The sequence below is a fragment of the Myotis lucifugus genome, unplaced genomic scaffold (assembly GCF_000147115.1).
Source record: "Myotis lucifugus unplaced genomic scaffold, Myoluc2.0 scaffold_88, whole genome shotgun sequence".
NCBI classification, from domain to species: domain Eukaryota; kingdom Metazoa; phylum Chordata; class Mammalia; order Chiroptera; family Vespertilionidae; genus Myotis; species Myotis lucifugus.
Genome location: NW_005871136.1, coordinates 2,959,443 through 2,970,359, shown reverse-complemented (window position 1 = coordinate 2,970,359; position 10,917 = coordinate 2,959,443). Strand labels below are relative to the sequence as shown.

Sequence of the window (10,917 nt, the reverse complement as noted above, 5' to 3'; positions counted from 1 at the left end):
TATATATATATATATTAAAAATGCCTTCATGGGCTAGCTAGCATAGCTCAGTGATTGAGCATCAACCTATGAACCAAGAAGTCACAGTATGATTCCCACGTGTGGGTTGTGCACTCAATCCCCCAGTGTGGGGCATGCAGGAGGCAGCTAATCAATAATTCTCTCATCATGTATGTTTCTATCTCTCTGTCCCTCTTTCTTCCTCTCTAAAATCAATAAAAATATATATATTTTTAAATGCCTTAGTGAAATTATTACAAAAAAAGAAATGCAAATCAAATCCATACTGAGATACTTTTAACCTACTGTATTAACAAAGATAAAAAATTGTCACAATAGTGCAAGGGCATTAATGACAAGAGTATAAACTGACCCAAACTGTAATAAGAAAGATCTGGCCTATCTAAATACACATACCCTTTGACTCAACAACTGCACTTTTGGAAACTTATACTATAATTCATTCACACATGTGTAAAATAATGGATATTATTCAACTATAATATTATTTTAAATAGTAAAATTAGAAATAAATGTCCATTAATAAGGCATCCATTTAACAAATTATAATTCATACATATAATGAAATACTAAGCTGGATATACTATCATAAGCATGTCAAAAAACAACTGGAAAAAGGAAATGAGGAAGCTTCTTATATGGTGACTAGAGAGGCCTGGTGCATGAAATTCGTGCATGGGTGTGGGGGAGAGGAAAAGTGGGGGAAGTCCCTCAGCGAGAGGGCACAGGCCAGGACCCCTCGGGGGATGTCTGACTGCCGGTTTATAGGCCTAAACCGGCAGTCGGACATCCCTCTCGCAATCCAGGACACTGCATGCACCAGTGACCATACTTTTCATACAGGTGAAAGGAATCTTGCTGTTGTATGGGCAGCTACATTTTTTTGCCCTGATTATAAAAAGTAGTACATAACATGATCCTTCTGAGGCAGTAGTAACATTTTCCCCATCTTATGGGTAGAAAAACTGAAGCAGAGAGAAGTTAAGTAATTGGCTTTGTCACACAGTTATAACTGTCAGAATCAGGGCTGACCACAAAATATGCAAGCCAGAGTCCATGCAAGTCACTGCCGCATCATCCTGTTTTTTCAGTGTTAGGGTAGCCTTGCCAGGTTTTAATTTTTAAATCTAAGAGACTGTTCCCAATATATAGGGTAGGGTCCCTAGACCTAGCCGGCAATCAGGGCCATCTATGGGGCAACCAGCGGGCGGGGCAATTGGGGGGCCCCCAACTGGCACCCGCCTTGGCTGGTGGTCTGGCACTGCCCACTGACCAGGCCCGCCCCCTGATCGCCTCCACCAGTCGCCTCCCTCTGGGGGGTGTGCAGACGCTCAATGCAGGAGCTGCCCCCGGTGGTCAGTGCACGTCATAGTGACCAGTCATTCTGCTGTTCGGTCAATTTGTATATTAGGGTTTTATTATATAGGATATGGGCTAATCTTCATGACAGATTAATAAAACAGTGCAAACAGTATTTGCACTGACAATATTTATTTTAAACGGGAGGGGGCGAGAACATATATATCCATTCCCTGAAGATGTATAAAATATCTCTGGAAGGGGAGCCAAGAAATAAATGCCAACAAATGCCTATAAAGAGGGAAACTAGCCTTAGCTGGTGTTGCTAGGTGGTTAGGTAGGGCATCGGCTTTGTCAAGGGCATATACTTGGGTTGCAGGTTCCATCCCAGGCCCGGTGGGGGGAGGGGGGAGGAGTGCATTCGGGAGGCAGCTTCTCTCTCTCTCTCTCTCTCTCTCTCTCTCTCTCATTCTCTCTCTCCCTCCCTCCCACTCTATCTAAAAATCAATGGAAAAAATATCCTCAGGTGAGGATTAACAAAAAAAAAAAAAAAGAGGGAAACTAAGTGATTAGAAGAGAGTAGAAAGCAGTTTTCATCATCAGTGAACTATCATTATCTATTCCAAAGAGATAAATAAAATTGGACTAGGAGGGAAAAAATTGAAACTGCAGGATAAAGTGAACTTATATCTAACTTATGGTTAGAAAAATTCATGTTATAATTTAAAAGGGAAAATAAAACAACTTAGGGAAATCATGTGTACCTCTTCCAAATTTGAACAACATATATTTCAAAAAATAACAAAAAGGCATTTGTGTCTTGGAATCTTTTTGAAAAAGACTTTGAAAGTTTAAGACCAGAATCTTATAAAAATACAACTCAGTAAATGGAAACAATCAGTTTTTTTAAGATAACTTATGTTCATAATGAACAATTGTGCTATCCTATTATACTTGTGATACTCTAACAGCTTAAGAAAGATGTTCATTCCTTATCTCTAATCCCCAGGATGGCTATGCTTTTTCTTGCTGACGTTTGTTTTGTATTCTTCAACTACTATCAATTTCTCCCTGTCAACAACACGCTAATACACTTGCTTTTCCACAGCAACCTTCTCCCTCTACCCCACCTTTCATCCCAAAGGGCTGACTATAATAATTCTTTGCTACTCACTGATTTTTTTAATATTTACTGTCCAATTGTTTTGGAACACTGTGGTTTTGCTTTAATTTAGTAAGCTCCTGTTGTGCATATACCAGTATGTTCGACATTGTCACTGATACCCAGAAGGGCACAAGACCAATAGTTGGATATGTATCATAAAATATGACATATATACTATGACAGTTATGCACAAGTTACTGTGAAAATGACTGGGAAAGGGCACCCAATTCAGGTTAAAAACAGTAAGAAAACATCAGAGAAAGATTCCTTTCTCTGTATTTAATACATAGTGGAATAGAAAAGAAACTAATCTAAGTTAGGGGCTGTGCCGCCCTAATCCTATTTCTAGCTAAATTATTTCAACAAGCCTCAGGTTTCCTCATCACTAAGATAAGGAAGCCACATTGTGGAAGACAGCCCTAACATTCTCCACTCCTTGCCTAATTCTCTCCAGCTGATCCTCCAAGTGGCCTCAAAATTTTTTTCCCCCGACGCATTCCAGGCAGCCTTAGCAACAAACCGAAAAAACTGAAGTTATCAGCCCCCTTTGCAACAAAAACAGTGCCTTAAGAAGTGGTTCCCAAAACTGATGGATCAAAATCACCTGGGAGAGTTTTGAAATGTAAGTCACCGCCAGGATAATCTGGGGTAGATTTGAGGTAGAGTCTGACAATTTAATGTTTACCAAGTTATTCTATATGACTCAATGTTCCAATTTTCTTTGAATGTCAAAGCAATTTTTAAAAAGAGAACTTTACCGGGTTTCTGGCCTTGTTCCATTTTTCTGAAGAAAGCACAAACATTGACTTTTACCAACATTTAATCTGTTTACCCTTAAGAAAAAAGCTAAACCCATTTTGTTAGCTTCTAGGACAATTTCCCACAAGGTCAATGCACATATACATTTGTTTTTCAATGTAACACTTGGGGGTTTTATGATGTGAACAATCATCTTGATGAAAAGATGCAATTAAAATACTATAAACATTAATGGATCTGCAACTGATAGGTCTTTTTTAAAGTTACCTTTATTTCATTTTAATCCTCAGAAATAACTTTCTAATTCTCACACACACACACACCCTTTTGAAGAACAAGCTATAACCTGGCAACATAAACTCTATATAGACTAAGAACCTGTTTTTTCACCCTTATGACAGAAGAAAAGAAAAAACAAAATAAAAAACAAATTCAAATCACATAACACTCATTGACCCAACAAGCTTCACAAAATCTTTATGCCCTATTTATTTAATTTAAAATATTTTAATATTACAAATTTAATTGAAGCCTTCAATCCCATTTCCCTTCTCTCCACCCCAGGACTAATCAAAACTCAAAAGTTTTGTTCATCTTTGCCATGCTGCATGTCCTTACTATACATGTACAGTAAAGACAATTGTTTTTGAATATTTTAAACTTTATGTAACTATCAGATCATATTCTTGTTGCTTTCACTCAACAGCTTTGAGTATTACATCCAGACAAGAAGCTCCAATTCACTCATATTAGTATGCATTGTTCCACTTATGAATACACCACAACTTAACCTATTATTTTTGTGGATATATAGATTGTTCCCAATGTATCCCTATAAGAAACAATGCTGCAAGGAATCCTATCTAATAATAGACAAACATGGTAATTGACCGTACCTTTGCTACACCTCCCATTGGCTAATCAGCATGATATGCAAATTAACCGCCAACAAAGATGGAGGCTAATTTGCATACTGCAGGCAGGGCGGGACAGCGCCATCCCGCCTGCCCTGCCGCCATCAGGGCCTGCTATCTGCGACCCGGGGCAGCGGGCGTCCGTGTGCAACCCGACCCGGGGTGGCCGGGCGGGGCAGCAGCAATCAGCCAGCCTGCCCGGGCATCCCGTGTGCGACCCGACCCAGGGCAGCGCCCCAACCCCCGGATCGGCCCTGCCGTGTGCACAACCGGGGAGACGGGACAGGCACCAAGGGATCGGGCCTGCCATCTGCCACCTGGGGAGCGGGCCTAAGCCAGCAGGTGGTTATCTCCCAAGGGGTCCCAGACTGTGAGAGGGCACAAGTGGGGCTGAGGGACACCCCCCCCACCAGTGCACAAATTTTTGTGTACCAGGCCTCTAGTACTCTTATAAATGTCTCTTTAAAACAGACAAGGAGGCATGATCAGATTCCAGTTTTTCAGTTTTTGTTTTGATTTAGCAAATACACTTCATAGGTGGTGGTATGAACTTTCATCAGAAGGCATATAATTATTTCTGGTGGTTGTCTCTCTTTTGAGACAGTAGCAGCAGTGATATCATCAGGGATTACAAAATGGCAATATAATTCTTTCATTCTTTCTTCATTTATCAGCTGGACTAGTCCTTTAAGAAGCAACTTCTCTACATATACCATTGGTTTACCAATAGCTCCTTCAGGAGGAATACTGGTAAGGAAAAGCAGGATCAATGTTTGTTTCTTTTCTTTTATTTACCAGTTTTCAAAAATAATGAGTGGATTTCCTACTATCTTCCAAAGATGACCAATTAAATTTTTTTCAAAATGTATCCTTTTTTAAAATATATTTTTTATTGCTTTCTTAGAGGAAGGGAGAGGAGGTAGAGATAGAAACATCAATGATGAGAGAAAATCATTGACTGGCTGCCTCCTGCACGCCCCACACTGGGGATCGAGCTCGCAACACAGGCATGTGGCTCCGACCAGAAATCAAACCATAACCTCTTGGTTCATAGGCATGGCTAATTTTCTGTTAATTATTATGAACTCACTGATATAAACTTACTTGGTTTCAATAGCAATCATTATTCTTAATACTCAAATTTTCTCATTTTGGGGCATGACAGCCTCTTCTGGTGGCTACTGAATACTTCTAACATAATCTCTGTAGTCTTTCTTGCTTTATGGCATAGTAATATGGTTCAAGCTTATTTTGTACATTTCCTGCCCCAGGTTTGGGATCAGCCATCTTTCCAATGGGCATTAGCCTTTTTAGAGTGAAATGGTATTATTTAGAGACTAAAATCTAGGCTTAAGTTTGCTCAAGACAAGAATGCCTATTATCACTGCTTCTTTTCAATATTGTACCACATGTACATACAGTAAGAACATAAGAAAAAATAAAATGTTTAAAGATGAAAAAGGAAGGGAACTGCCATTGTTATGTTGTTAAGTAGATGAAAATCAACCCTAACTTTTGGCTCAGTGGATAGAGCATCAGCCTGCGGACTGAACGGTCCCAAGTTTGATTCCAGTCAAGGGCATATACCTCGTTTTCAGGTTCGACGCAGGAGGCAACCAATGGATAATGGATGTGTCTCTCTCATATCGATATCTCTCTATCTCTCCCCCTCCCTTCCACTCTTGCTAAAAATCAATGGAAAAATATCCTCAGGTAAGGATTAACGAAACAAACAAAAAAATCAATTCTACTTCTATATATCTACATCAATAATTAATGTTTAAGGATGCTATCTGCAATAGAAGAGCTCCAAGGAACCTATGAATAAATTTCACCAAAGAGGTGTATGAAGAACTTTAGAGAACCTAAGGCTGTGGAGTGCTATGGTATATTGACAGAAGGGAAGACTACTGTAGACAGGCAATTGGGTAGAGCAGGCCAGGTATGAACTGGGAAATAACAGAGAATGCATGCCCAGCATGGAGAAGAAGGTCACCAGCCTACTACTGCCATGTGCAAATATGGATCCAGCATTGTCAAATCCTCTGATTTTCTAAGAGAAACTAGAAATCTAGATTTCTACGAGAAGTTCCTTTATTTTTATACTAGAGGCCCGGTGCACAAAACTCGTGCACGGGTAGGGTCCCTAGGCCTGGCTGGCGATCAGGGCTTTTCTGTGGGGCGACCGGCAGGGTGATCAGGGCCCCTGTTCACACCCACCTTGGCTGCCCTGGCACCGCCCACTCGTAGGCCCTCCCCCCTGCTGCCGCTGGTCGCCTCCCTCTGCGGGACGACCGGTGGGGCAACCGGGGGCCCATGCTGGCACCCGCCTTGGCTGGCCTGGTGCCACCCGCTCGCCGGCCCTGCTCCCCGCCGCCGCCAGTTGGGGCCTGCAGGCTGGGGGCAGCTCCTGCATTGAGCGTCTGCCCCCTGGTGGTCAGTGCGTGTCATAGCAACTGGTCATTCCGCTGGTTGTTCCACCCTTCAGTCTATTTGCATTTTAGGCTTTTATTATACAGGATATTGGCAGAAAATTCAAAACATTTTTAAGTACTGTGCAAAACAAACAAAATACATTTATGAAAGAATATGGCCCCTGAGCCACTGTTTTTACTCCTGAAATCTACCAACTTCTTTAGATACTCTACTTTATTTCTGGGATGTGTTTAAGCCACCATGAAAGGTTACAAACCTTATAAGAAATCTATCACTGCTTTTATTGTAAAAATTTTGAGAATACTGTCTCTCACATTTCTAAGAGACTACTGAACAAAAGACACACGTAAGAAAATCTCTACTAGAATTCAGTGCTTTTTCAAAAAATTTTGCTGTCCTTGAGGAAACTGTAAACTGAATAATATTTGACTTTTTATGTACAACACATACATATTTAACACTTATTTACTTAATCTTCATAATAACCATACAATGTAGTTTTTAGGATTGTTCCCATTTTACAGATGAGGCAACTGAGACAGGAAAGGTTAAGAATCTTGCTAAAAATAACACAGTAAAGTAATAAAGCCAGAACTCACATCCAGGCAGTCTGGTTCCTGCAGCTGAGCTCTTAAATTCTGGTAAATCACACTAACTGAATGATTTTGTTTCTTGCCTTAGCTGACTTGCCAACAGCAACTACACTGGCCTTGTGCTCTGCATTCTTCCTTCTCCTAACTCTTACTTTCTACTACCCTTTTTCTACTTTAAATAGATGCTGGTAACATATGCCATCTCAAATCCTTTGTATAGCAAGGCAGGACTAAAATAATTCAATAAATAGCTCATTAATAAACTTGATGCAAATAGCTATTTATAGATTTAAATTAAACCAAAGACTGTATAGGTTTTAAAGTTATACAAGGTTGAATTCTAATCCCCTCCCTAATATTAACTAGCTCTGTGAATTTAAACAAGTCATGTAAACTGAATTTCACTTTCCCTCACCTATAATATGAAGATATTACCTACTTCATAGATTTTGTTGTAAATTTTAAATAAGACTTTTTAAAATGTGGCTACTAGGAATTTTTAAATTACATGTTGGGTCATATTTTATTTCTACTGGACAGCATCATTCTAAATACTGCAGTAAAAAGTAAAAAGAAACAGGTAAATTAGTGTTAATCATATTTTATTTAACCCAATATAGCTAAAATATTTCAACATATAATCAACATAAAAATGATTTCAACATAAAATCAACATAAAAATTATTAAGATATTTTACATCTTTTATACTAAGGCTTCAATTACAGTATGCATTTTACACTAACAGTATACCTCAATTTGTACACTACATATCTATCAAAAATATTTGAGCTGTATTTCATAAAATTTACAATTGATGAAGTAAGGTTCACATGCCCAAGTTGTCTACAACATATTTTAAACCTTTTCAATAACTGCATCAAGTACCCTCCCCCCAAAATTTATTTTCCTTTAACGTTTGCCTCAGTTGAACTAGCCACATTTCAAAAGACCAATGGCTACACAGCTAGTGGCTATCGTAATAATGAACAGCAGGTTCATTATGTAGTTCTTACAAATAAAATGCAGTTAAAAAGTGACTCTTGTTACACATAATTAAATGAAAATGACACTGTGATTCATACATGCAAGTGAGAGACTCAAGATAGGTACCTTTTTATGGGTACTTTATAAAGGAAATTCTTGTGGGTGGGGTACCAAATTACTGATATGCAAAGGGCCATAATTTATTCAAATAAAGGAAACAGAATAAGGGATTTAAAATTATGATTCGTATTCCCACTCAGAAAAATCTTTATTTTTTGTACCAAAATTTAGTACAATTACCCTCGAACATCATTAACTCTTTCTACCTAAGAAGTAAATATTTTATCAAACAATTAAGTTCCAAAACACCCAAAAATGCCACCTAAAGAGCATATACCATGTTACTAGTACAGAAGTAAATTCTAGAAATATATAGAGAGAGCTCTTTTACAAAGTAAAATATCATCTACATCTTAAATCTATCCTATGATTTTAAGAGTCTATTTTCAAAGAACTCCCTTGGGAGTATGTAAATCTACTGTATCCAAGATGTTAACAGTGGTTATCTCTGAGTGGAGGACTTTTATAGTACAGCATATCAGATTTCTGTAAATCTAAACTAATGTGTCTACTTAAAATAAACTACAAAGAATATATGAACATGTTTGCTTTATATTAGCTGTCATGCACCATATGGATAACTACCCGAATCAATTTTTGATGTGGTAAAAGCATGTAACATTTTTGTTCATAGGAGAACACTGTTCCTTCTGCCTATCTAATATCTGGTCCTCCTTTCCTCTGCTATTAACACCTCAATTTTCCTTTGGTGAAGTAATGCTCTTCCACTCTCAATCATGTATTTCTAGAGAGGCTGATCTCATTCCCTTCCCCAAGATGAGCATAAAGCTAACCCAAGTCACTCTAATAAGATTCAATCCCATTACTATTTTTTGTTTTAACTCAGGATTGGGGGAAACTGCTTCTAGGAGATACTAGGAAACTGGTGGTCGTGTTTCCTAATACATTACACATATCAAAACAATAATAGTTATCTTTGAATAATGGAAATATGGAAAGTATTTTTCTCCTTCTAGCTAGTGTTGCACATTCTCTTTTAATTTTGCATTCCTTTCCTTAAAAAGACTACGTAGTACCCTAGCCGGTTTGGCTCAATGGATAGAGCGTTGGCCTGCAAACTGAAAGGTCCCAGGTTCAATTCTGGTCAAGGGCACATGCCTGGGTTGTGGGCTCGATCCCCAGTGGGGGACTTGCAGGAGGCAGCCGATCCATGATTCTCTCTCATCATGGATGTTTCTATCTCTCTCTCCCTCTTCCTTCCTCTCTGAAATCGATAAAAAAAAAAAAAAAATTAAAAGAAGACATTCTAAGATGCTTTAAAAAAAAAAAAAAAGACTACATAGCATAAAATACAATTCTTAAATTAAGTGAAATAAAATTTAATAGCATTGCCCTGGCCAGTGTGATTCAATGGTTAGAACGTCAGCCCGCACACCGGAGGTCACAGGTTTGATTCCCAGCCAAGGTCACGTACCTCATTTGCAGGTTCCCCAGCCCCAGTAGGGGCCCGTTCAGGAAGCAACCAATCAATGAGTCTCTCTCACATCAATGTTTCTCTCTCTCTGACTTTCTCTCTCCCCCTTATCTACTTCCACTCTCTCAAAAAAAAAAACAATGGAAAAATATCCTCAGGTGAGAATTAACAAAAAAAAAATTTAATAGCACTAATAAGAATTCCAAAGCAACCCACTGTATCCTTCTCTGGAAAGAAGAAAGCAGTTATAATGAAGACTATCATGCTCAAAGCTGAGACTGGCTATATCAATATGCATTTGTGTGTGAGAGAGACTCAGGAGGCAGACCTGCATAGTGGTTGTAGCAATCAAAGAAAGCATGAGGTAATTAGGACAAAATCTTTAATGCCATTATTTGGTAACCACCTAATTTCTTTTACTTAAAAACATCTGTCATGGGAGTTCCTTTTCATAATATGGTTCAGAGAGAAAATAATTAAGGACACATTTAGCAAATTTTTCTTAAATATTCATCACAGTCCAGGCCCTCTCACAGAACAATCACAATCTACTGGTTAATCCTGGTCAATTTTTAGGAAGCTAGCTGCTACCATCAAAACATATTCTAATCCACATTAGAATATGAGAGATTCCCAATGGAAAGGACAACTGATGACAATATCACGCCTTTCTAGGTCTGCAGCTTTCTCTCTCAATTCCACCCTCAGTTCCACAGTGATCATACTAGAGACTTCCAAAAGTATCCTATCCTCCCTGGTAGGAAAAGATTGAGTCTCTGAGTTACTGTCATTCAAACAAGAGTACCCTTGCTAGATGTGATCTCAGCCCAGCCTACCTGTCCAAAGTGAGCAGGATAGCCCAGCATGTGCATATATAGTAATTTTGCCACATTCCGACACCGGTATGTATTGTCTTCTTCTCTAAAAGATGACCGGATTGCAGCACATTCTTTCTGGATCATTTCTCGTTCTTCAGCTTGGGTCCGAGCTGTCCGGATGGTCCGGATCAGCTCCCGCAATCTGATGGGGGCTGGCATCCTCTGGATATGAAAAGACATTAAAGATGTTCACATATTTTTACTACTAAAACCATTCACACAACTTTCCAAATAAATTTCTGATTTTTAAGAATTCAAGCCTCGGCTCTCCCTCCCCGGAGCAAGCCGAACTTTTCCCTTTCTCTTCCCCCT

The 10,917-nt window shown here is 39.0% G+C and overlaps 1 protein-coding gene across 6 annotated transcripts in view; it reads right to left on the bottom strand.

Moving 5' to 3' along the window:
- The window catches only part of AP1G1 (adaptor related protein complex 1 gamma 1 subunit), a 78,168-nt gene that overhangs the window by 41,987 nt on the left and 25,264 nt on the right, over positions 1-10,917 (bottom strand). For all 6 annotated transcript variants that reach the window (XM_006091192.3, XM_006091191.3, XM_023756028.1 and 3 more), the window contains exon 2: positions 10,564-10,767. In XM_006091192.3, the coding sequence (XP_006091254.1) occupies positions 10,564-10,764 (201 nt within the window). In that variant the 5' untranslated portion in view covers positions 10,765-10,767. The remainder of the gene's footprint in view (positions 1-10,563; positions 10,768-10,917) is intronic.